This window comes from Ixodes scapularis, unplaced genomic scaffold (assembly GCF_016920785.2).
Source record: "Ixodes scapularis isolate PalLabHiFi unplaced genomic scaffold, ASM1692078v2 PGA_scaffold3__209_contigs__length_174095766, whole genome shotgun sequence".
NCBI lineage: Eukaryota > Metazoa > Arthropoda > Arachnida > Ixodida > Ixodidae > Ixodes > Ixodes scapularis.
In genome coordinates this window covers 33,726,088-33,753,921 of record NW_024609868.1, presented here as the reverse complement: position 1 = coordinate 33,753,921, position 27,834 = coordinate 33,726,088, and the positions used below count along the sequence as shown (strand labels likewise).

The following is a 27,834-nucleotide window of genomic DNA, read 5'->3' as shown; positions in this document are numbered from 1 at the left end:
ATGGCGCCTTGCACGGAAACGGTGATGCAAAAGTCCGCTCTGGAGAACGTCGTGCTCAAGCAGTCGGAACCGTACGAGAGGATCTTCGTTTGGCGGAACGTCGTCAAGATCTCCCTGGTGCACCTCATGGCGCTGTACGGCTGCTACGAGTACTTCTACAGCATGTGGCAGACGCACATCTTCGGTATGGCACCGTCCACTGGATCATGGGTGTCAACCTGGACAACACGAAATATGCGAAAGGTTAAACGCGTCGCCCCATCTAATACTGCATAAGGAGAGCGCATCACGTTGCAAAAAAGCATCATAAAGAATTTCTGGAGTCGAGGCATTCTATACCTATCAGTGGAAGGGGTAAAGCAAAACTTGCAATTTATTAATACATCCATAGGCTGCCAAAAAAAAAAAGCGAGGAATATACTTGTTTTTTGGTGTGTTTTTTTTTTTTTTTGTGATAACGTCGTTTGTCAACCAGGACGTTATTTCCGAACTGGATGCACGATGCAATCTGGCGCCTATCGTGCCTTCAACTCTTGCTAAGATGGCCGCCCGTCGCAATCTAATGGCCAGCGCAACGTCACCTTGCGAGAGCGCCGTCTATACTCCAGCACTAACCAAAAACCTTCTTGAAAGTAGTAGGCCTAACACAAAATCACGTGCTACGACAGTGATGCTGCTTTGGCCCTTGAAATATCTGAACCTTCTTTTCTTACCTACTTGGGGGAAACGAGTAGATTTGCGACTCTAGTTTTTATTTGTAGTAGCCACAAAGAACACAGTTTCTTCTATATAGTCCCACACCATAGGGCTTTGGCAAAAAAAACGTGACAGATTTATAGGCTAAAAGACAACAAAATATTTCAATGTAGGCACAGTTTTGTTTTTAATGACTGTGTGAAGATGGTGATAGTGCCCTGATGCTAAAAACATGCATATGGGGCAGCAGGTGTAAATTAATAATATGCGAAGTGGACGCTTCTGCGCGCAATATAGTTATATAGACAAATAATATATACGACAAGGCCGAGATCTTACTAAGCAAACGTATAGTAAATAAAAATGAAGAAAAAAAGTAAGACGGAAACTGAAACTGGTATTAAAACGAGTCAAGATCTGCAGACTGTGTGATCGCTCAATTGTTGACTGCATTTTAAAACAACAGTGCACAAATGCCACAGCGTTGATACAACGCTGCACTAAAACAATAATGCGGAGGAAACTGGCAAACACCACTCTGCAGTGCAATGCTGCAAAAAGCTAGTCATTTTATTGTCATAGAAAAAAAAAAGACTTTTATGATAGTGACAAACCGTAGTGAAATAGGGTGGCTATGTCGGCTAGTTGGTTTATGATGGCACAAGGGCAAACAGCGCGCCAAAAACAGGGATGAAGTAAAAGAAGTGTGCAATTGACGAAGCGCTTGTCCTGTGTGCGCTCCTTTTACTTTGTTTCTGTGGTGTTTTTTTGTGTTTTTTTTTTGCGCGCTGTTTGCCCTTGTGTCATCTCAGTAAAAGTAGCAAAAATGTTCAATTAGAAAACGTGCCAGCTAGCTTGTGAATTAGCCGCGAATTAACATTAAGAGCGATTCAATCGAATTCTCGATTCCCCAGTTGACCTCAAGCTTAGAGAGGAGAAAGTACGGTAGCCGGAAACTTCAGAGATCTCGCACGTTCAATAGACAGAGCGGCTCTTCAATAAACACCTATAGTTAGCCAAATTGCTTTCTCCGGAGGGCTCAATACTATTTTTTGGTTACACAATTATGGCCGTACAGCATCGTCTATGTTCTCTATTGCCTACCATTAGCATTCAAAATAGCGGTTGGGGGCTCCGAAGGACGGAAGGCGAACATAAATGCTGTTGGTAACACGTGAAAGGGCCATGCAACCTGAGGCGCAGCCTCGACACAGCTTCGGCGAAGACGATTCCTCCTCACTAATCGAGGCCAATACGTCCTTCCAGACTGCGCAGCCTCGTCAAATACGCACAGAATACCGTAAGGGCTTCGACCAGCTCGAACAGGAACGCCGGCTCATGGTCAAGCTTGGAAGTATTACTCCGAAAGTAAGCGCGCACCGTCCGAACAGCAAACAGTATTGTCAGAAATACAAAAGGACCCAGGGACGTAAAACAGAAAATGAATGTTCAATTAGGCTAACTTGTGCCAATAGCAAACTAAATAGAAAGGTACCGCGCATCCTGCGTCGGCGACAGAAGCGGCGTGCTACCGCTGCCTTCGTACACGCGGTACTTTCAGGAATTTTCCAAATCTCGATCACTGCGGAGAATGGGTTGGAACATTACCGGATAAGCTAGCGCGAAATAGTTTGAAAAGCATATCCGGGCAAAGAAGGGTTCAGACACCTTTCCTTATTTAGCCAGCCGTGTTTGCTTCCAACACCGCCACGCACGCGGCAATGTATGGACGTTTTTTGTTTGTTTTTTTATTCGAACAAAGTATAAAAAAGGATGAACGCTGTGCCTCAAGGTACGTCGGACGTAGTCGTACTTCGCGCGAAACCGGGAGATGCGTCGAACGTAGAGGAAGGGTCGTACCACAGCGGGTCGTAGCGTGCCTTACTGAGACCGCACTGGCAATTTTCATTCCATCTTTCTTTCTCGTTGCTATCGTAATTAGTCCCTTCTAGGCACTGGAAATTTCTTTTCACACCCGCGATGTTAAAAGTGGGGGTGCTTAGATACGGGAGATGTTCCGAAATTACAAAGCTTGTGCTAGAAATATCAATTTATTAAAGAATATTCAAAAGATAAATGCCACAAAAGAAGTAAAACCAACCCTGGAGAGAATTAGCCTGCTCGCCGTCAATTCTCACCGCGCACCAAGGTCAACCAGTTTCTCCCGTTACGACTCGACGAGTCCTCGGTGGCCCCGTCCAGCTAGCGGCATTCAAACTCACGGATCTTCTTCTCGAGGTCCGGATGTCAACTTTTGGGCGGTCTCGTACACTTTTTACGGGTCGCGGCGCCCTTGAATACCTACTCCCGCTGTCTTCTCCACCGTATCACACGGTATCGCAGATGCTCTGCAGTGCCGTGGTTCCCGTTTTCTTTCGCGTACGTGATCACCGTTCGCTTTAACTTCACTGCGTACAAAGTCATTTTCGCAGTTATATGGACAGCATAGTTTTGAACGCCTGAACAAATGAACCGAACCACGTAAACAAAAAAGAGGCACACTTGCAAGCCACACGACGGAGTCGAACGAACGGCGACGAAACAGGAACAGAAGACAATACTCCTTACTTTGTGCCTATATTCTAACGCGCCTGCGTGGTAGCGCAAGTGCCGTTGTATGCCGCCATCTACCAAATGTTGACAAAACTGAGTGCCAGGGACCAAAAGGTGGTGTGCTGCCGGCACGTAAAGGTGGGCACAAAACTAAAAGCGTGAATGAGACGTGCAAAAAGAAGCGGAAAGGAAACAGGCGAGGTTTTGGACGCTCAGCCTTGATGAAGAGCAGACATCGCATGTCTCCGATCTCTAATTTTTTTTGTACAGAATTGTGGTGCTTACATTATGTCCGACGTATCTTTAGACTCGACGTTCCGGGTACGCCCGACGTTACCTTTAGACTCCGCGTTCCAGATACGTCCGACATACCTTTAAACGCAGCGAAAATTTAATTACCCTTATGTAAATTCCGCTGTCTCGGTATTTTTATTAGGCTCGGCAGGCATTAGATTGAGAAGGTGAATGGGAGGGGGGAGATAACCGGCCATCCATGGGCCCCGTTGTAAATTTAATTGGGAAGGCAATCATCAATATAGGCTAAACCGACCAATAAATTATTTTTTTTTTCATTCAACGGGTTTGAACATATTCCGTGATTAATTTTCGTGTACGTTTCTTACGAATTTAGACGCGGGATGAAGGAGGGGCGCCAGAAACAATGCCCAAAATAAGGCGCACAGGAGTGACGGGCATCTTGTCGCTATCTCAACAGCGTGCGGTCGGCGTTCCCACCAACTGCATGCTGCCAATATAACGCTTAGTGACCATCGCGGATACGTCGCTCCTCTACCCATCACTGTCGGAGAGAGCATACGGGTCTCTTTCTGCGTTCCATTTTAAGATCAGACGACAAGCCCACGTAAACCACGAATATCACAAAGCTTATTGACTTTCCGCAATCCGTATAAACTGATTTGGTCACTTATAAGGACTACATTTAAAATGACTATAAAATGACCCTTAAACCAATGACTATAATGTTGAGCAACACATTTCTGTTGATAAGCCGACCGATCAAGTGGATTCTCGCGTCATGTCGTGTTCGTCAATCCCGATAAACACGCTGTGGAGACGGTATCGATGTAATGGTCAGCCCGCATTTAAATAAAATTATGTTCGTATTAAAACAAAAGCTTTTCTGTTCTATCACGTAATAGAACAAACTAGAAAGAAGAGTTCGTTGAAATATCACCCAAGCAAATTTCAACAATCGTTTCGAGCAAAGAACACAACCTTCTCCTTGGGATTAATATCTCCCATAGGCTGGCGCGAGCGTGGAGTTCTTTTAGTGGATATTCTTAACCGGGAAAGTGATGTCTTAGCAATTTATGTGTTCCCGATTGTTGTTGTTGTTTTTGTTTTCTGCATCCAGGCACCATCATTCTCATCTTCTCTGGCATCAGCGTCACGGCTGGAGCCCACAGACTCTGGTGCCACAGGGCGTACAAAGCGAAGATGCCTTTGAGGATCTTCCTAATGATCTTTAACTGCATGGCAGCTCAGGTAAGTCTTAAAACCACGCGGCAGTTACTTAACTGTCTAGACGTCGTCTTTGAAGGGCGTGAATAGGACTGTGTACGTAGGTATTCGAAAATACAAAAAAACATGCCGAGCTGCAATTGACCAAGGGGCACGCAAAAGCAAACCTGGAATGTCTACTTACCTGTCCAGGGAAGTGTAGTGACAGATAAAATATGTCACCTGGTTGAAGTTCAGTATCTATAAGACAACGAACCAGACTGTATATTAGGGAAGTATCTTTAGGCCGGCTTTACGAAACCGAAAAGCAACTGAGATGGGCGATACCTCTTGGAATAACATGCCACCTCTTATTCTTAGTAGGAGCGCTTAATAGCACAAAAAACAGCAGCGGACTTCGCCCATGTTTAGTGTTGCCCCGACAACTTGCAAGCTTGAAAATACGTGTTTTTTTTTCTTTACCTTACTATTTTTAGCCAAATGAAGTTCTTGCGAACGCTTTATTTGCTTAAGGGTCGTAAGTATCCTCCATCAACGAAGGACACCACAATACCTATACATAATTCCAGTAGCTAACTGGCAACAACTGTGATTCAGGACAAAAAACCCACCATAACTTGGACACTAGAATGCCGCGTTTACATATGCGGGTTCGCGGGCGGATTCGTGCGGGCGGAAAGTGGATTTTGAAGCCGGGTGGCGAAATCTACATGTCGCTGGCGGAAAATCTGGACCAGACTGGGACCTATGTCCAGATTTTCCGCCAGCGACGAGTCGATTTCGCCACCCGGCTCCGAAATCCACTTTTTGCCTGCTCGAATCCGTTCGCGAATTTCTAAGTGTAAACACGACATAAATGTACAACCAACGAGGGGAATTTTAAGTTAGTTTTATTGCGGGACATTTCCTGAAGCGACAGGATAATGCTCAAAGAACATTGCGCGTAGGTAAATTCGTGACTGCCATTATACTGGACGGCACTCAGTTCTGCACTTAATCGCAGATAATGCTTGTCCTGTCTCAACATATCGTGACAGATTGCAGCTAAAAACATGTTTCGGAAACACTGCCTGCAAATCACAGTAATTTGATTTTACTGAGGGATTGACATATTGCAAGATATATTACAGAAATGTTTAAGCAGCGCAGCGTAAGCCTTTTGTATTTTTATTTTTCTTATTTAGTATAGGTGACATGTATTGTTTTCTGTAAAGGATGAAGGGATAGTGGCAGGGGTGGATTTATAGGTCAGGCTTGGGGCAGTGTGTGTGTGTGTGTGGGGCGGGGGGTGGGGGGGGGGGGGGGTATGCATTGTGATTTGATGTTACGGGCGCAGATGCGTTGAGCATATCTATTTTGTTGACCGAATATTTGACATTTCATCAAAAACTAATAATTTCTTGCTAAACATGACCTATGTATGCAGTTTCATTCGCAAAACGAATTTCCCTCGAGGGCTTCAAAACGCGCTTCCTTCTTCCCCGCTCCTTTATATCCACATCTGGCATGATGGAGTCGAATTCATTTTTTTTGCTGCAGCGAAGCTCAGAGGCGCCATAACTAAGAACCGAATTCACCGCCTTGTTTCACACCATATACATCAAGCAATTTTACTTCCGGACAGAAATATGGCCATCACATTGAGCCCTGACGTAGTCCCCCGCCCCTACTCGCAAATAGATTTCAAGAAAGCGTCCGTACTTATCAACCCTAAACATTCATAAATGTTTCAAAAATAAGCAAGATGTTCGCCATAAACATTACTTGATTATGACATTATGGTTCGATGCAACGCTTCACTTATTTGTCTCCTTCTTGACACTATAAATATTTTTATGTGCCATTTATGAAACTGAGTGACGGGCCCTCACTCTTAAACACCGCAGAATTTAATAAAATGTACTTCAGCTTAAACATCAGATATATGCTCTGCTTTTATTTATTTTTTTTTTTTTACATTATCAGGGGACAATGAGATGCGCGTGCTTTGGGGCGTTTACTGTCTTACTGCCAATGGGGAAGAGACAGGAGTGTGCAACTTCAGTTCTATATCCGCTATATTTGTTGTGAACTTCACTATAGCGGTTCCGTCACAAAATAACACTCACTGCCATGCCAGAACTGGGATGGGAAAGTGGAGAAAAAAAGTTTTAGCAAACCACCATATTGAGGCCCGTCCCCCCAGAGTCCGCCTTTTCTCCGTGTTTTTCTGCACACGAAAAAACGCGGATGGATCAGAGCTTGTAAAGATACCCTTTTAGAAGGCGATGTCGGTATTTTAAAGGCAGACGTAAAACCTCGGTTTTCTGCAGATAAGATAATCCTCTCAGCGCTCCGCTCTCCTAAGCTGCGAGGGGAGCCGAGTTGGTGCAAGGTAAAAAGGGGAGAGGATATAGAAAAGGAGGAGGCGGGTAAAAGTGGAAAACGCGAAGTCTACGTTGGGTTTTTAACATCGCGCTGCAAGATGGTTAGCGCAAAGATCTCCTTCGCGGTGCAATTCCCGTCACAGTTTCACGGTAGCGATAACGGTGCGACGATGACGCTATGCTAATACTTTCTATTCCTGATTATACCATATCGCTAACGTCAACCTAGGGCTTTTAGCATAAGTCGGTCACTTCGTAACTCTATCAAATCGCGTTAGCATAACGCCTGTCCAACATAACGCCTGTCTTCGGGAAAACGCGTTCGTTCCCCTGCAGGTGCGCTTTTCCGCAGCTCGCCTCTATTCGGGGTGAAGGAAGCTTCGAGTAAAGAGGGTCCGAATTTGCACGTACTACATACACACACTCCGCTTCTCCGCTACGAACCCCCTTGGCGAATCCAACGCTGCGAACATATCACGTGACAGTGAAAGGTCACCTGAAGGTCGTTCGGAGATCACGTGGCACATGCATTGGATTGGCTTCGAATGACTCGTAGCGTCGTCTCTGGCCCATCGTAAGGTGAAACGGGGCTTAAATTGTTTTCATTTATGTGCTAGGGAAGTTGAAGCAACAAAGCACGAGCATGTTGCCCCGAACGATGCCACTGTACCAGCATGCCTGTTTGCCAGGAACGCTGAAAGCATGGAGCTCGCCCCCGTAGCTTCCGCTACACTCGCACTGATTGTTAAACGAGGTGTACTAGTAGAAACTATGCACAACTGACGTTTTAACGTAGCACCAAGGCGGTAGAGCTAAATGTGGAACGAAACAAAAACAAATGCAATTTCTTTCAAAAACAAACACGGGTTTTCGCACAAACGTTTGGGGGGAAGCGCGCTTCACGGTTAACGGTGCATTTATGCGATATGGGGAAACGAAAAATGCAATCTCATGCGTCACACGCGTTTTCAGTATTTACTAAAAAAAATCGAAACATATATTCTTGTTGTTGCTGTAATTCTTGTGTTTGTTTTACCGAGAAACACCGAAATGAAAAACTTCAAATGCCAAAGACCGTCACTTCCGAGGATATTTTCGTCACTCAGCAGGGTCCCCGTTTCCAATTGAAATCACGTCAAACTCGCCCCAAAGCCCCGAGAGACAAGACTTGAAATTTTTTTTTCTCAATGGCGTTCCGATAAAATTAAAACTATTAAGCAATCAAGTGAGCCTCACCCGCTTCCTGCGATACGTTTCATTTTCGGTAGCGACACTTACTCGTCCGAAAGCTTTTTGTTATTTTAGTTCAAATAAAATAGAAGCGCGCGACTACGAAAACCAAAAATTAAAAAAAAATCATGCTTTGTTAAACAGTTGAGCCACAACGGGACATTCCAGCTGCTTGTCACGTACAAACAGAAGTTGGTTAAAAAACGGCACTTCAGCTTAGATCCTGTAGCACCGGATTCCGTCAACAGTATTTTGAATTCTTTCTGTCTCACAGCACACATTCCGAAGCTGTCTTTAAATTCAAAGCTTCCGTAAGACTTTGACTCGTACATATTTTTTCTTCTGCGTTTTTTCTTCCTTGTGCAAGCGTGCGGCCTTGAAAAATTATCGCGCGAGTGAACGTGGCCTGATTTAGAGAAGATAATCAATGTAACAACTTTCAAGAACCGTTGCTTGCCCAACTTCAGTGGAAGTCGTTTGGAGCGGTACTAAACATATCAGCTTTTTCAGCTTGAAAGTGCCAAGAGCAAGTTTTGTCAGTGAGGGACGAAAATCAGGGAACACACTTGTAAGTTTCACGTTTTTTAACCAGGTGCCAGGGAAACAAGTATTTTTAATCTATCTTGGTTTTAACGATGACACAAAAGGTCATACTTACAAATCTAATTTAAATACCAACTACAGATCTATATTTTCAATTTTCTAATTTTCATTACATAGTGAAGTATCTTTGCCATAGATGAATGCCGAAAAAATCAAGAGTGAAAAAAACATCTCGTCAAAATATACACAACAAACAAGTCCTAATAAGTATATGATATTAAACGGCGCTAACCACTCTCCGAATCTAAAAGCAAAACAAAACATTAACGACGGAAGCCCGGTCATAAAATATACTCACACTTTTTTTTCTCGAAGAGATTGAGTGATTTTAATTGATGATTAGTATTTTATATCTAAAAGAGATTGCGCTCAAATTGCTTTACCACCTTCTGAAGAGAGAAAGAGAGACAGAAAGAGTAAGAAACAGGAAGAGACGCAGTGTTCAGAACCTAAAAAAATGGAGGCTTCTTCTTTTTTTAAGATAAAATTTTGAGATTGAGGAAATACGAAGGACAACAGAGCACACATTTTGAGATTAAAAAAACACGAAGAACAGCATAGCCCACAAGTTTTAGAAATATTTATTTATTCTCGAGCCATTGTGTGTTGCGTCGTTCTTCGTTTTACCCTTTGCGGGGTTTTGTCATAAATTATGTTAAATTATCACCAACTAGTTTACGCCCTAACTTATTGTTCGGAAACTTTTTTTTTTTTTTTGCCATGGTTGACAGAAGTTTGAGGCTACCGCTACCCACACTATGGGACGCGCTCCCGTTCTACTGAATAATGAGAAACTCTTTTTTATAAAGTACGCGAAGAAAACGATCGACTCAATTTACAAATTAAGGATACTTATTTTACGGAGTACACTCTAAAAAGAGTCTGTGCGTCTACTTCCACGTACAACACCCGGAGAATCAATCAGCGCAACTTACGGAGGCAGCTCAGCGAATGACGATGCAGAAACATATGTTTAGACCATAAAACGCAGTCTGAGTTGTGACGTTAAGCAATGCAAAACGTCACGCTTGCATTGCTTAATGTCACAACTCAGACTGCGTTTTTTGGTCTAAACATATGTTTCGGCATCGTCATTCGCTGAGCTGCCTCCACAAGTCGCGCTGATTGGCTCTCCGACTGTTGTGTGTGAAAGTAGACGCACAGACTTTTTTTAGAGTGTAGGCGTTACCGAAAAAAAAAAGTTAGAAATACACGTTACTCGTCGCTTACAAATATTAGGAACGCGTCAACAACCTATGTTAGCTCAAAATAAAAGCAACGCGCCACCATCACCGTTATCGATCTAAAGAAACAAGCGTTACTTTTTTGTTTCTATTTATTTATGAATTGAAACATTTGACTGTTATAACGCGACAGCGTTAAGGAGCTTGTGTGGCAGAAAAGCCGATGTCGGTGGCGTGATATCTCGGGCGGGAATTTCAAACAACCCACAACACTCACATGAAACGCGACGTCACGCCTCGAATGAAAGTGGATAAAACATGACATGTAATGCGAATTAAAGGTCGCCGAATGTCTCAAATGATTTCATTTTACAAAATATTCATTCGTTTAAAAAATTATTTTAGACAGGATTAGGACCCAGGACCCTTCGGTTCCGGGCCAGACACGCTACTGATTAGGCCAAGTCCGCAGAGCTTCCTGCTTGCTGGCAGGCAGGGCATGAAAAGCGAATGAAAACGCGATGCGAGCGAGGCCCGATAACGCTATCGCGGTTCACTCTTAAAGACGAAGCTTAAGCATCCTTGAAGTTTTGACACCAAATATACATAAGCGACATATAAAGGAAAACATGGGCCAAACAATATGTCTATGCAGGAACAGAACATAACCTATGTGGGGTGGGTCTAAGAATTCATGCAATTGGCACTTAAAAACACAATTTTGTGTATTTTTTTAAGTTTTGGGAAGATGTAACAAGTAAAGTAACTACGTTAGCAGTTACTCTAAATGAGCAATGGAAGTTCGTTATCATTTGCTGTCTTCAAAATGTGACGAGTATGTTACTACGTTACCGAAAAGAATAACGCGTTAATTACCGCCAACTCTGAGCATAAACCTATGTTCTCCCTTTTCCAAACACTCGTCCAAAACAAAGCGGGTGTTCGCCCTCGGACATAAAGAATGACGTTTTTCGGGCGCGATGTTTCAGCCTGAATGGCACTTTTACGTCATGAAATCCGATTGATCGGAGCCTTAAGTTCATTATTTTTGTTTCATTTTTATTTGTTTTGCACTTGTTTTTAAAATCAAACGTCTCCCACACAGCGCGTCGTATACGCCCCGTTCCTCTCGCTACTTTCCCCCTAGGAAAATTATGGTTTCCCCAGATATAGCCTTGACCTCACAGTGACTTGTCTTTTGCCGACAATGAAGGAGGATAAGTTCAGGTTCGCTATATTGGCTGAGGTAAAATACCGCAGGTGAGGGTAACCCTATCAAGTCGAGTTTTTAAGCTCGTACAAGACGCGCCAGAAGCAGCAGATTCGCTGTACCAAAGAATAAAATAATTATGAAATCAAGTCATCAAGGTATTAGGCGTCTTCTCTTATCATACTCAACCGAACCCGCGGCGTCAAGCTTTTGTGTGGTTAAAGTGCCTCAACAGTTTGCCATGGAGCCGATATTCAAAGTCCGCACAGCTAAAGCCCCTTTTAACAATAATGTGTTTTTTGTTTATACAGCCGGAAGCTAGTCAGCCTCAATGGGCGTATGGTGTCTCAACAGTGGATGGGCAAATAAGCCAGGGCGGTACAAGCGCTAGCCTGGGGTCTTTAACGTGCACCACGCAGTAGTGATACACGACCTCACGCCGGTACTATTCTCATGTGGATCAAAACGTGCAGGGGGGGGGGGGGGGGGGGGGGATTTAATCTGCAAGATCCCTGGGTTTGCCAGAGCGAGCTTTCGCTCCATGTGCTCCGAGCTGGTATATGCTATAGACGATTTTAGTCAGCTATGGATGGGCACCGCCATAACCGACCTTCAGTTTTTGTTTCCTCTTTTTCTGTTCGCTTCGCTTCATCATTGCCACAGCAGGACAGGTTATTGGCAATTTAGTTGCTACTGTGTCCTTCTTCCCAGCGTAGGCCTTTGAGGAGACTCATCAACACGTTGAAGGTGGAGCCTCCAGTATCACCTTAAGGTTGAACGGAGTATACAGCCCCTTGATAAATATCTTTTTTTCTACAAGTACCGCCTACAACTGTTGTGGAAACGCTCAAGACACGTACCACGAGAAGGTGCTCCGCCGCCATTTGCTTCCAAGGAGCACTCGAGACACGTGCCTCGTGCATTGGCGCTTTTGACCAGAGCCTCCTTTATGCTCACAAAGCCTGGCAGTTCGAAGGCGGAGCCATATAGTGTGCCTGGTCGCAGATTTGGAGCGCGAGGATCTGGTTGCACAGAGCATTTCTCGGGGAACCTGGACGTCAGCGCATAACTTTTTGCAGCGGCGATGACCCGAAACATTGTTTTCAAACCCGGGAAAAGCGGTAGCGCGAGGAACCCGAGGACCACGAGCGGACATTCCATCGCTCGGGAGTAGTGTCTTTCGGCGTCTCGCGGCAGCGGGGCGCCCGTCACGTGGCTCTCCTCTCATCCGCTGTCTGCCAGGCTTTGTCATTTTAGAGGAGGCTTTGGTTTGACGCTACTTGCAAGACAAACGCAAACACATCGAGAGACTTTACGCACAGCGAAGACTGCCGCGCTTGGAACACGTGCCACATTAGTTTTGTTTCCCCCTAAACTTAGAACTGCGCAGGACTCGAACCGACATTGAGCACGTGAGCTAACCGCGAACCTACCGTAAATATGGTTCTAGTCCTGGGCAGTTTGACTCCCAGTGGCCAACGCACTCAGCGGCCACGCGCATGCTTTATGTCACACTCCGAGCGAAATGCTTCACTTTGCACTCTGGCCTCCGCTCAGAAAAAAATCACTCACCTGCCTTTGTTTAAGTCGGGTGCCGACGAAATTGGCGATGGAGGCGAGGCGCTGCCCAATTCGACGTTACTGTAGACGTCCGAAGTCCGCATTGTCCAAATCAATGTCACAATCCAGCGGTGCAATGTCCACACACACGCAAAGAACAACCGTTGTAATCAAAGAATGGTGAGATTGAATCGGGAAATCTAAAGAGTGGTGTACTAGTTATATGCAAAGTGTTTCTAAATTTTACCAATTTAAGAAAAAAAAATCAGTGATCGTTGCATAAATACCACACTTTTCTGTATGTTTACTGGGCCCCGAAGACATTACAGACCAGTGTGCGAAATACTAGTCCCAGCGATAAAAATCGGGAATAATAATCTGAAACGCAGACTCTTGTGAAGAAGGAAGTTGAGTATAAAACGATATTTGTGCTTTTCACAGCTCTTAAGGCATTGGTGTTGTTCTTAGAGCTTCGTGACTATGCACTTCTGACGTTCTTGTACTAGGATATGTGCGACTTTTCTAAAAACCAGATTCTCGTGAAAAGCGCTGGCCCCTACCTCGCCTCCCTCTCCCATCCCCCATTTACTGTATGGCGCCAGCATAAACAAACATGGCGCTGCTCATGGAACAGAGCAGACACTGGTCTATACTTCGTTTCATCATATATTCGAGCGCAGTTCAAGGCACGAATACATACTAAAAGCGAAAATTGCAGGGTCTCTTTATGTACAGGATTGGTTTCGCCTTGACAGAGCACGCAGGGAAACACGATGAACACAATCACGTTGACGGTGATAGTCCCTGGAGAAGGGAAACAAGGGGGACAAAGGACAACCAAAAATCTTTAAACACTGCTAGGTGATTGGTGCGCGACCAAAACAATTCGCCTGGTCCTGGTATCGAACCAGGAACCTCTCCTATCGTCATTTTTGTCCAGCTCATTTGCACATTTGCATTCATTGCTTATTACAATAACGCTGCACTTTTACTGCTATTTGATTGGTTCAAATGTGAATCTGTCCGTATGCAATGTGAATCGAACTATACAGCAGCAAGAGTTCTAAAATCCGTCTTTGGCGCATCAAAACACGAACAATGGTACGCCAATTAAAGGGCGACACAAATAAGGTGCAGATGACGCGCGATTACGATGCAGTGAGGCTCGCGCTATCATTGGTTGAAGTCAGAGAAAAAAATGAAAGCCGTTTACAACTCCCTGTAACGCCGAATTAGAGCGCAGCTCTTGAGGAGGGGGGGAAGGCGCGGAGGGGGGTCACGTGACTTGGGGGTCACGTGACCTCTGAGGGAGGTCACGTGGCCACGTGACCTCGGGGGGGATCACGGGACCTGGAGGGCCACGTGACCTTGGGGGTCACGTGGCCTGGGGGTCACGTGACCTCGGGGGGGGGGGGGGGGGTCACGTGACCTCGGGGGGGGGGGGGCACGTGGCCTAGGGGTCACGTGAGCTTGGGGGTGTCACGTGACATTGCGGTTACGCCGACGCCGACGCCGCTCAAGCCGGAAACGGGCGCCTAAAGGCCGGTTCACACATGCAGCGAAGCGCTAAGTTAGCGCTATACGTGAGCGCTCCAAGGAGCGCTCATGTGGCGCTTCCTAGCGCGTGATGTAGCGCTCGGTTAGCGCTTCAGTGGCGCTCGGTTAGCGCTTCAGTAGCGCTCTGTTAGTGCTTCAGAAGCGCTTTGTTCGCGCTTTGTTAGCGCTACAGAAGCGCTTTGTTAGCGCTGTCATGGTCCTTGTGCTGCGCTTGCTGCTGCGGAACAGCGCGTGCACGGCGATTCCTTTGTTGTTGTTTTTCCTTTGGTATTGAAAGAAGAGGAAGTAAAACAGCCGCTCTCCAATCAAGGGGTAGGGCAGGCGATTCAGAGTCATGAACTCTGAGCGACTAATTGGTTGGGTACGACCTCATCGCTTTCTATTCAATATGCGTGACCCTGGTTTCAAAGACACGCAGTTAAAAATAATCGCCTTCGAAAGAGCTCTGTGTCTCGGTCCCTCAGCCTATGAACAAGGTTCGCCGGGTACCCGTCGGTATCTCGGTGGCGAAAGATTTGCGCACCCAAAAGGCTCTTCTGGGCGTTAAGCCGTCCAAACATATATGCACTAACTGCGTATCTAAGAGCACTTGTCGCATTTCTATTTCAGCATGCCACATGTCCGCCATGGTGCTGCTGATGCACACCCAACCACAAGAACTGGAACCGCAGTGCACGCGCTAATCCGCAGCACCGCGGTACAAGAAGCGCTACTGAAGCGCTAACAAGGCGCTTCATGAAGCGCTAACAAGGCGCTACTGGTGCGCTAACAAGGTGCTACAGAAGCGCTAATCGAGCGCTATGTTCGAACAAAGTCACGCGCTAGGAAGCGCCACATCAGCGCTCCTTGGAGCGCTCACGTAGCGCTAACTTAGCGCTCCGCTGCATATGTGAACAGGCCTTTAGAGCCGCGCTCCAAAAAAAATTGAAAGCCGTTTACAATTCCCTGTAACGCCATTTAGAGCGCAGCTCTTGAGGAGGAAGATGGAAGCGGACTGAAGGATAAGTGCTCCCCGAGGTCACGTGACCTCAGGAGGGGTCGTGTGACGTCATGGGGGTCATGTGACCTCAGGAGGGTCACGTGACTTCGGGGGGTCACGTGGCCTCAGGGGGGTCAGGGGGGTCACGTGACCTCGGGGGGTCACGTTACTTTGGGGGGTCACGTGACCTGAGGGGGGTCAAGTGACCTCGGGGGTGGGGGTCACGTGACCTCGCGGTTACGCCGACGCCGACGGCGACGCCGCTCAATCCGGAAACGGGCCCCTAAGAGCTGCGCTCTAAAAAACGCAAGTGGGTGCATCTAGAGGGTAAACAAACGCACGAGGTGCCTTAAGAAGCAGACGAACTTCCACGCCGTATAGATAGGAGAGAAACCTTTGTGGACAGCACCCTAATGAACTAAAATCCGTTAACTAACTTTTTAAGTATTAGATGAAAGCGTCACCTTGTAACTGCAGTGTTGATGGTAACTACTATTAGATCGCTGAGCTGCTCGTCGATCAGTTCTCGTGTTCTATATTGATTCCGAAGCTCGGTGCGCAAACAGTACCGCCAGTTCTGTTCACGAAAAAGCGCAGAAGAGTGACGCACTGGCTACGGGCGTCCTCGCCTAAAGTTCTTTGATAAGAGCTTCCTACAAGCAGCGACATCTTGTGAAGTGCCAACTGCGTGACGGTGCAGACTTTAGGAAGCGAATGGCTGCACATAGCAGAAGACTGAACTGAATGACCCCATTTCGTCCCAGCGGAATGTGCTTTGGCATTTGTATTGAATGCCGTTAATTGCAAAAATAAGTATTAAGGGAATTAAGCGCCACCACTATCTTCACAGCGGGACGTAGAAGGAATCACTAAGGAGACGCTGCCGAGAAAGGCCTGGAGGTGCATGAAACAAAATACTGCGTCACGCTTCTACGTGTCACTGTAAATCGGTCTTCCAGCAAATTTTCTGTCAATTTTTGAAGGATGGCAACAAAAACGGTAAACCCGGTAGAAGAATATTTGAAGACACGCCGTTTTTTGTGAAGGTATTAAATGTATTTATCCTCAAATAGTGACTGACTTTAAAACAACAATGACTACGTGACTCATTTGTCAAGGAATTCACAATAAAACTAAAGGATTTATTTAATTAGTCTGGTAATCGTGACTTTTGGAGCAAAGACTAGGAACGTTCCGTTCTTTCTGCGTTCAATATTTATTTCTATTTACTAATTTATTTAGAAACCCGTCAAATCGCTATTGGCATTTTAGCAGGTATTGGGACAACAAAAAAAAAATACACAATATAAGAAGTCGGCGAGGAATTCGGCGACCGGCGTCCAGGTCAAGTGGGGCGCCGGCCAATCAGGGCCGCCGAATTCCTCGGCGACTTTTTTTTACCAAATGTTGAGATGAGAGCCCACGAATACCGCCCCAGATTAGAGCACCACCCCACCCAAAGCGTCTCATGTTGGTGCCGTTCCATGAGCTCACTCTTAGACAAAGCCGACAACACTTTCTCTGCAGCATGTGACGACAGGGCGTGCAGGTTGGTCAGCCGAGCTATGATTGGACAAGGTATATATCTTAAGCAATCTGCGCCTCGCTTGCGCCAAGCTGACAGCAAACAAACAACGTTATAAAATAGATTTGCCTTGACTTTGGTCAACGTCACTTATGTTCATGAACTGAGGTTTCAGCGCTTCCTCGCGCCAGAGCTCCGCATCACGCTATCTGCATCACGCCATCTGCCTCACGCCAACTGCTCGCGCATTCTGATATTTTTTTAATTATAATTTATGTGGCGGGCCGTTGGTGACTCGCAGACGCAGATGGAGACTCGATGACTTCGAGTTCCTTGTCTGCTGCAGCTATGAATGACGCAATCGTTTTTCGATTCGAAACAGATTCCTGCGCAGATTCCTGCGCTTTGTTTTTCTTAACGTTTCGTTGTCCGCGAGGGAAAGCTGACTCGGGCTCTGAATGCAGGACTTAAAACTTGGATCACGTAAAACAAAAAACTGTTACAGGCAAAAACATAAAAAAGAAAGAAGATGCACAGTTTTAATTTGTACGCATATGCGTTACACGTAATGTTCGTCCTCTCAGTGTTTTGTAAATTAAATCACAGAATAAATTTTTGTTATAATGCAGCATAGTTTGAAGAAGCAGTACTAGTGTTTGCTGTAACGCGTTACAAACAAGTAACGGCTTTAACAGCAACGCGTTAGTTTTTTTTTCTGTAAAACCGTTACGTAAATGGTGACGTACTTACGTTACTTATTTTAAGTAACGGGTAACGTAGTTAATTACTCGTCACATCGTCTTTCCAAAACCAGAAATAAGTGCACTTAAATGATGTCCGTGTTTCTATACTTCATATCGGCTTAAGTCCAGACGCAGCCAACGCTACGAGAGGGTGGAACCAATCAGACAGTGTCAAAAGGGCACCATCAGGGTGCTCGCCTTGTTGGTGTTCTGAACCAATCATGGCCCCTGCTGCGACAAAATTACTCGCCTATAAAACAATAGTTCGACCCAAACTTGAATACGCAAGCGTTGTGTGGAATCTACATCAAAATTGTCTCATGTCAAATTTAGAATCAATTTAATTAAGACGAAGCCACCCGGTTCATCCTAAACAATTATTGTCCAGAAAATAGTGTATCCGCTTTAAAGGCGAGACTTGATCTCGCTTCATTAGCCACACGACGCGAAATTAACCGCATGTGTTTCTTCCATGAAGTTTACCATAGTAATTCACAGTTCAGAACTCCTTCAATACCGATCCCATAATAACTCATTCATGTTTCTTCCTTAATATTGTAAATTACAGAATGGAATATATACTTGCCAGATCTTGCTGTAACCAACTTAAATGTTGCAGCGTTTCAAGAAGTGTGTGGGCTTTGGTTCAATGAGTAGGGAATGTCTGATTATGTCTATTTTTTTTTTTTTTTTGATAGACGAGATGTGGCTGCGTTAGTGTTCTTACTTTCTTTCTTTCTTTTTTTATTGTACATCCATTTATTGCCACCCCCCTTTATGTAATGCGTCCTGAAAAGACGCCGTTGAGGTAAATAAAGAAATGAAATGGAATGAAATGAAATAAGCAAGGCCCAAGGAATTGTGCTTTTCACTTTGCTTGACTGGTCCATTAGCGCGTAGCGTCGGCTGGGTCGGCACAGAAGTTTGCCTGTTTTTTCCCTTCTTAAAAAGTCCTACTTTAGAAAAACCCCAACGCCCGCGCTCTTTGTCCCAGTGCCGAAAAACGCTGTCGCCAAAAAAACTCTGTTACCGTGAATTTATAAATAAAAAGTAACGCAAAAATAACGAGCGTTTTTTTTTTTTTTATCGGTAATGGTAACGCGTTTTTTTTGTTTTTTTTTGCTTTGAGGTAACGTATATCGGTAGTGCGTTCCTTTTATTTGCAAGTAACGAGTAACGTATTCTGTTACTCGTTTTCGGTAACGCCTATAACACTGAGCAGTATCACCTCTACTAAATAGTTTCTAAAAAAAAAAAGGATCACCCTGGATTGTTTCGTGGTTAGGCATGGGGGTTCTGTTCACACAGTATTTTTCGAACCGAAACAAAACCACGGTTAGCTTACTCTGTGCGGCAACAGGCCAAAAAGTTACGTAAATCTTGCCGGAACAAGTAGCTTGTTTTGGACAGATGCGGTAGAATCATTGCAATAGGGAGACTGGTCGTGGATAAGGTTTCTTAGTCGCGACAACTTGCCGATAATGATAATTTTCTACACTCTAAAAAAAGTCCGTGCGTCTGCTTTCACGCACAACACTCGGAGAGCCAATCAGCGCAACTTACGGAGGCAGCTCAGCAAATGACGATGCCGAAACATCTGCTTAGACCAAAATACGCAGACTGAGTTGTGACATTAAGCAATGCATGCGTGACATTTTGCATTGCTTAATGTCGCAACTCAGACTGCGTTTTTGGTCTAAACATATGTTTCGGCATCGTCATTCGCTGAGCTGCCTCTGTAGGTTGCGCTGATTGGCTCTCCGAGTTGTGTACGTGAAAGTAAACGCACAGACGTTTCTTAGAGTGTATAAGAGTATACCAAACCAACCAAACCAACACGCCCAAAAAGTAAAAAAGAAGGATGAATAAATAGATAGATGTATAAGACTAAAGTGCTTGAATCAGGCGACGGATTGCGCTACCTAGGTTAAGCAAATGGTAACACTAACCGCCCTCTGTCGGCTCGTCCCGAAACTAAAATCCAACACGTCACTGTTCCGAGCCGCGTTCACCGGGGTTTACATAGAAAAGTCGAGCATTTCCAAGCAGAGTAAATCATGAACACTGCTTACGCGCATAGGAACACATAGCGAATATAGGACGAAAGCGGACGAACGTCACCGACATGCATTCCGGCGGAGATTTCAAGCCGGGAGCAGCGTTGCATCATGGTCTCGTCCAAGCATCCCATGCATTCTGAACGAGTTACGGAAGCAGAACGAATGTAACTGGATTACGATCACCGCAGCTATGCATGCGACGGCGTGAACTTTGTGACGACACCCTCGGTCGTCATAGCGATGGAACTTGTGCTGATTCCGATAGCCGCGATGCGGACCTTGTTCGGCTGCTTAGTTTCGTACACGAAGCTGCGTCGTAGCTCGGCGCCCGCTTTCTACAGCCGCGTCATTTCATAAATCTTTGCGGAAAGGACCTCCATCCTTCCCTCGCGTCGGAAAACAAACCGGCAGGCAATAAATTAAGCCACGTGCGGACCTCGACGACGGCACGCAGCTTAAATATGTTTATTTCATTAATAATCTAGAACCGGCTTCATTTCTATTTTTTTTTCTGCAGTACTCTTTACCAAAAGAAAAACAAGAACGTATTCATCCCCACCCCAGTATCCATGTCCCATATTACAATACAAAAGATTCATACGAAGATAAATCTGAAAATTAAGTAGTTTTATATACAGATTTCGAAAAGTTTCAAGTGGTTTGAAAAAATCTTGCGTAATGTATACACCCAAACAACATTAAAATTTTCTCGGTCGTATATGCCCCACATATATTCAATTTATATATCTCTAATTACACAATTATCCAAAACTGATGGAAGAAAACAATGCCGGTCATATGCCATCTAACAACTTAGAGGGATACCACAACAAAATTTTGGTGATTATTTCTTGGTCTACATGTGTTCAATGCAGCAGTATCGCATCGAACACACCAATCTCTTGTTAAAAAAGTCGCGAGAATGAATTTTAAAACGAATTAAACGATTACCAAAGAGCACCTGGTGGATGTCGCTAACGCCTCGTTTGTAATAGGAACCTTGAGAGGTAGTGACGGTAACTGTCTCGCCTCCGGCCACGACGCGAGAAGAGCTGAAAAGGAAACTTTCCCCTCCCCGAGACTGTCTTTTGTGTTTCACAGAATTCACTATTGTCCCTCTACAAGATTATAGACGATTAACGCGTCACTTAAAATTTGCACAAAAGCAGCCGCTTCGGTGGCTGGAACGACTAGGTACCATCCTCTCGACGTCAGCCTCGCCATTGCTTTGCTCGTCCCGAGACGAACTACGTCACGATTGCGTTGGATGTCCCGTGGTCTCCACAGGCTGTTCTCCGAGCGCTTGCCAGAGTGGGCCGTTTATAACAAAAAATACAGCCACCAGGCTCAAAATACAAACGTGCGATGGACATTTATGGATATTGTGGCTCATATTTAACCTATTTTTGAACACGACTGGTATATTTCAAATTTTGTTAAAGTATCCCTTTAAAGTGTGGTAGCTATAGCCATGGCCAAACATCGCAGTGAACTTTGCGTTCTTCACGGAGAAATGTCCATATATAATATGTCATATGGATTGTTCATACGGTATTAGGGGAGATGGGTTGCATGGATGCATATGGAATCATTTTTTTTAATAGGGCTCTGACGCGCAATTTGACAACTAGTCAACGTGGTGTATTCCCTCTCGGTAGTAATCATACTTTCGCATGTATAAGTGTTTATCGTCGTTGACAATGTCACATAACGCGTGACGAGTCCCCAGCATCTCATTAGCGGTACGCAGCCAATACGATTGCAGGTTTACCGGAGAAAAACACAGAGGAACCAATCACGAAGCAAGAAGTGCGCACATGATAAGCCACGCTTTGAATTTGTTTGCTTGTCAGTGATGAAATAGTGCCTGCCTTTTGAAGGGAACTCCCCACAAGTACAGAAGTTTCTCCGTCCGTCCGTTCGTCCGTCCGTCCTTTCATTTCCCGCTAAATGCAGAGGGGAAATTGATATCTCGCGTTACCTAAACACTAATTCAGCTTCCGCGCTATGTTTAGCTGGAAAATTGAAATCAAAGGGTCTATTTGGCACTTCATTTTTCCTACTAAATTAGGCGTGGATATTGATTTCAAATGATCTGAATCTTACGCCGCGAGACCTAGAACCGAATCAGTTTTTCCTCTAAATTTAGCGGTAAAATCGACGTAACGTGACGTGCCGTCAGGTGCCCTATACGCCAGATTAGACCCCCGCTAAATTCAGCGGAAAAACTGATGTCACGTGACTTTCGTACCATGAGAGTTTCTTGGCTAGATTTAGCATTTAAATCGTAAATAAAAATTTTCTTCACTACCCGAAATTACTGTTCAATGTCTACTTAACAAATTTAAACGATCGCTCCTTAATTAAATATTTCATTTAATGGAATGTAGCACTTTGGAGGAAAATGTCGCTGTTAATTTTTTTTTCCTCTCTCAGGAGTAGATCGTTATGTAAATCAACTACTTTTCGAGGTAATTATATGAATATCAATCTAACTTTCGGAGGCAGCCTAGACGTCTACTTAGGAGCATTTAATGCTAAAATAGTACTTACCTGGATTAAATAATTCCTTTGTTTGTACCAACATAAAGGCGACGGAGCAAGGGGAACGTCTCTGGTAAACAATTACTCAAATCCTGCAACTAAACTCCTAAGATTTCTGCTATTGTTTTTAATAAAGTGTCCATAGATAATAACATGGAAGAGGGGGGAAGGGGTAGGGCTTTATTTGGTGGGCAGTCGGGAACGTAACGGTGTTTTTGACGTTACTGTTCAATTCATTTCGAGTTCAAATAAACGAGGATTATACTTTTCTCGAATGCACTGCCGTCCGAAGTAATCTTAAACGTATTAGCCTTTTTTCCGGATAGCGTATTTAAGTGTCTGAAATATTTCATTATACATTTCTTTGAATATTGATTTCTATTGGGGCCTTCGACGCTACAGGTGTATTTGGTGCTGAACTAAGGAAGCTCGATAACAGCCGTTTTCGGACCATTTGCTGATAACCCCGACGGCTTTGCCTCCGCCTTGAGTCCAGGATTAAAGGGAAACTGAAGCGCTTCTGTGTTTGAGGAAAAACGCCTATATTGTCTTCAATTGGCCTCCAGGAATATGAATATTGAGATTATGTTTCAAAAATCATTTTCAAAGTACCACTGAAGCCCATAAAAGCGTCATAAAAGGAGTTTTCGGAACCTCCGCTTTCGCGCATCTTCAGCGCCTATCAACGCGAATTGCACACGAACTCTTGCAATTTTCAAAAAGGTAAAAAAAAAAAAAAAAAAAAAAAGGTCACGACTGGTGTTAGTGTGGGGGGAAAAACCTGGCACACGAGCGACACACGCATGGAGCCCCAGAAGTCCTAGGATGACGTCACGACCGGTTGGAGGTTTTTCGAGTTTTCTCGCGTTTAGTTACTTCATCGGGGAAAACGAGCGTGATATTCAGATTCAAAGGAATAAAAATACGCCAAAATAGACCCCTAACTCGTTTTTCTTCTTTTTTTCTTTTTTTAAGAAATGTTTAGGTCTTTAAATGCCAAACAAACAAACAACAGAAAAAAAAAGGAAAGAAGGGACCACGTATTATCAAGCATGTCAGTGAATACCACCTGATCGAGTTCATTACACCTACCAGCTGCATTTTACCGAGGCGGTCGTGTTTTCGATCGGCTCCAGCTGGAAAATACGGCGCACGCAGGCTTCCAGGAAAGCAACTTTCCGCGCGTGCCCGCAAAAATTAAAAAAAATATATAAATAAAAATGAGACTGATACGAGGGCATGCTTGAACGGAACCGAAAGCACAGGTTATATACTGAAATATAATACGTCAGCACGGAAGGGTTATCATTTCAGAGATACCGCAATATAATGGCGTTGCCGTGTAAGAGTGAGTGACTAGCATTCCGACTACCATAGTCAGACGAATATAGCATACCTCCTTACCATTTACACATTGTTGTTCTTGTTCAGGATGGTGAATATTAACCATGTTGAATTAACCTGAGACTGGGAGAAGAAAATCAAAACGTAGAAGAGACAAAACATAGACAGGAAAAGTCGTCGTGTATACTTTCTGTCTCTTCTACGTTTTGACAGTTGTGGACTATATAGTATTAATTGTAATACACGTGTAAGTCGTATGATGCGTGAAGATGTAGAGATTTTTTTTTGTTTATTTAGTTCAGGCGGATCCAACGCAAGGCCCCGAATTCACTACGCATGAGCTTGGCATTCATATGAACGCTTTTTAAAGGAAATTTAAAGTATAAAGCTTTGGAACTGCGGATGAAGGTAAAACTCCTCATTCGAGGCCGCCGCAAAAACTATGCAAAAAGTTGCGCCCCGAACAAAACAACGCTAAAATAGCCGAAAATGTTTATTTATTTTCTCACCTGGCAATAGAGGGCTGCATAAAACTAAAGAAGACCACACATGAACCCAGTCTGGAAGCAGCTGACAGTCTAGTAAGGCTATTAAACGAGCTTGCTTCAGAAAGCTGTCCAAGCACGGGTACGGAATTAGATTTTTCGCGTCCGCGTTTCCTCGGCGAACCGAAGCGTTCCGAGAACTTGGTCCATACGTCACGCACCTGACAACTGTGCGCGACCGTCGCCCTGCGGCATTCGAAGACATCTTCCAGCTTAAAGTTTACCTTGTGCGTGTCGCTGAGTCACCTGCTCACACACAGGCACAAACAAACGTAAGAAGTTGGAGCGAGGGGTGAGGAAACGCGTGATTTGTGCTTGCGGAGAAGAAGGCAGTGTCTTCTCCTTAGGCAAATATTTGAGGACACTGCGGTATTTCAAGCCGGCTCCCTCAACGCACGTCTCCAGACCGGTCTTGCCGTCAGTCGGCGAGTCAAGGTGATCAGTGTCTTCACCGCACACATGCCTAAACACTCATTTGTGATTAATGAAGGTGAGAAGGAGCACTAAGTCTTCAGCGCGCGACAAAAAAAAAAAAAAAAAAGCCGAGAAATCACGTTTGCTTCGGTTGCCAACGAGGCGCGCAGTTATCGAAACGCAACGAACTTTCTCCGTGACGACAGCTCTTCGCACGAACTTCGGAATAAAAAAATGGCGCGAAAGAAATCTTCCGCGTTGTCCAATTCGTTTTACCAACTGCCATGCGTAGTTGTTTGTGGGTTTCTCGTTTGTTTTTCCTGATGCTTCCTTCTGTCAGGCTTTCCATATAAATATAAATATATATATATATATATATATATATATATATATATATATATATATCTAGCGGGGAAATTTTTCCGCTAGATTTAGCGCGGAATTCTTTCCGCTAGATTTAGCGGAAAAAATTCCCCGCTAAGTCTAGCGGAAACATTTTCCCGTTAGATATATATATATATATATATATATATATATATATATATATTCCGAAAGATATTTGCCCTTAAGGAGATGGTCTTCCGAATCGAGGAGAGAGTCGCCAAAAGGTTGTGTGCGGATACGTTTTGAGCCCGGTAGGTTTGGCGGCTCTCTCCTCGATTCGGAAGACCATCTCCTTAAGGGCAAACATCTTTCGGAATATATTTCTCTCGAGTTCCTTCTTTTTACCCCAGGTGCTGGTCCTATATATATATATATATATATATATATATTTATATATGGGTGATTTCATCTAAATCGTGCAGGCAAAAAGAGTCGAATTTTTAATTTCGCTGCAAAAAATATATGTTATGGCGTCGTCTCTAAAAACGCAGTAGCCACAAACCGCAATTTCCTCGGATTTATTGTTCTCGACTTACAAATTTTAAAAGATGCCGCGGGGGAAACCAGTGTTTTTCGCATCCGTCGTGGGTCCGATGTTTCGCTCGATCTCCCGCCGTGGATTTTGAGTCCACACTATATTAACTTTTTTCAATTGCTCTCAGCTTTCATGTTAGAACCTGCGCTGCAAAGCACACCCCAAACAATACAAGCACAGGAGCAAATTTATGCCCAGAGACAAAGTGACAACAGGATACTGACACCCGCATGTTTGTATCAATGTGAATGTTGTAAGTTGAAAAACCAAGCCCCTGCCGACATTGTGAATATGTTGCACGTTGAATGAGTGTTGCTAAGGGAAACTCTCTACGCAGAACGACATTCACGAGTGGGTCCGCGACCACCGCGTGCACCACAAGTACTCGGAGACGGACGCGGACCCGCACAACGTGAACCGTGGCTTCTTCTTCGCCCACGTGGGCTGGCTGTTCCTTAGGAAGCACCCGCTAGTCACCAAAAAGGGCAAGGCCATAGACTGCAGCGACGTCCTGGCGGACCCCGTGGTCAGGTTTCAGATGAGGTACGTCGGAACGTAATTACAGAGAACCACGGGACTGAGGCAAGAGACGACAGCACAAGCACGAAGTCTGAAAGACTTCGTATTTAATCTGTCTCTCTCTCGCAGCTGTCTCGGGGTTCTGTGTAATTATGTTCGATTTACATATCAGCTCGTTCCATTCTTGCTTGTTGTTCATTAAAGCACGTCGTTTTTTTGTGTGTGTGTTTTTTTTTTTAGTTTTGAGTTTTTATTTATCGGAATCCTGTAGCTCGTGTTTCCGTTTTACACCCGTCGTGATTTTGTTTTTTGGTGTTCGAAGTTTAACATGTTAATATATTTTTCTATTTGAGGAAGCAAAAATATCGTTTCTTCACGCGACATTTTTTGTGTTTTGATGTTGTTTTTGTTTTTGTTTTTTTCTTTTAAATATGCTCCTTCCGTCAGCAGATCTTGAGGGGAAATATGCAAGAATTGGGTCAAGAAGCTCTAAAAAGACAGGAGACGTAAACTTGCGAGGCGTACCAACTGGCCCATATAAGTACCTTGTTATAGTGGGTATCTCCGAAACCCATCCAGAGCATTTTTTTATTTTCATTTTTTCTTTACATAACCCATTGTCTCAGTCAAGCTCAACTTTGGCTGTAGCAATATTATAGTAGAAACAAATTGAACGAAAGATTGGTTTCAGGAAAGGTAGTGGGAAATGCGTTGGGGGACAGGAATTGGTTTTCTGGCTGTCACAAAGATCTGGCTCCACCTTTCGGTGCCGTCGAGCGAGATATGTTTCATGAGGTCGACAGCTAAATCAGGGTATGTAAACTCGGCCACGCCTTAGTGATTACACAAACTAATTTGTTTAGTTTACGTGCCAAGCCGACGAAGGGCATCTATACTTTCCCCAGGCGCCGAGCGAAGGACAGAACATTCGTTCTGGAATAGAAAATAATCCTTTTAACGCGAAACTGTATCTTAAATAAACTTTAGCGAGTGCAAAAAAATAAATAAAATAAAATAAAGAAATAGGGTTTTTTCGGGGTCTGTTGTGGAAGCTTTCGGTCGACCAATTTGTTGCTTAATTACGCAATCAGGACGTGTACCGCGGCTACCGTCCCTACCACTTCGACAGTTTGGCGTATAGTCGTTGACAGATTAAAAAGAGGCGGGGGGCGTGGTTTATTATCCTTACGCTTCGTGATTGGTACTTCGACGTTCTTATTGGCTATTGGACTCATTGGCCGAGGAGCGATAATGAGATGCTCGAGAGTCGCCACGCTCTTAGTCTCCAGAGCTTTCAGTAACTGTAATTTACCGGGAGCGTTTTCGTCATAGGTACTACATGCTCCTGGTGACGCTGTTCTCCTTCTACTTGCCGACGGTGATACCTCACTACCTCTGGGGAGAGTCGTACTGGAACGCCTTCTTCACGGTCACCATGCTCAGACTGGTGCTCTCGCTCAACTTCACCTGGTCGGTAAACAGCTTCGCGCACCTCTGGGGCACCAAGCCCTTCGACAAGGACATCTCGCCCGTCGAAACGCCCTGGGTGTCCTTCTTCGCCGTCGGCGAAGGATTTCACAACTACCACCACACTTTTCCCATGGACTACTCGACAAGCGAGCTGGGATGGAAGTTCAACATGAGTACCATGTTCATCGACATCATGGCCGCGTGTGGACAGGCGTACGACCTCAAGTCTACCCCTAAGGAAATCATCGAGAGCAGGAAGCTGAGGACGGGAGACGGGAGTCGACTGCCCAACAAGGAATATGTGAAGGTGGTCTCCAAGCAACAGGGTTGA

General features: G+C 44.7%; 1 protein-coding gene across 1 annotated transcript; it reads left to right on the top strand.

Annotated features, from left to right (window-relative positions):
• On the top strand, window positions 1-27,834 carry LOC8036647 (stearoyl-CoA desaturase 5). The gene is made up of 4 exons (XM_002411944.5): window positions 1-184; window positions 4,625-4,755; window positions 25,852-26,057; window positions 27,366-27,834. The coding sequence occupies exons 1-4, from the start codon at window positions 1-3 to the stop codon at window positions 27,832-27,834; spliced, it is 990 nt and encodes a 329-aa protein (XP_002411989.3).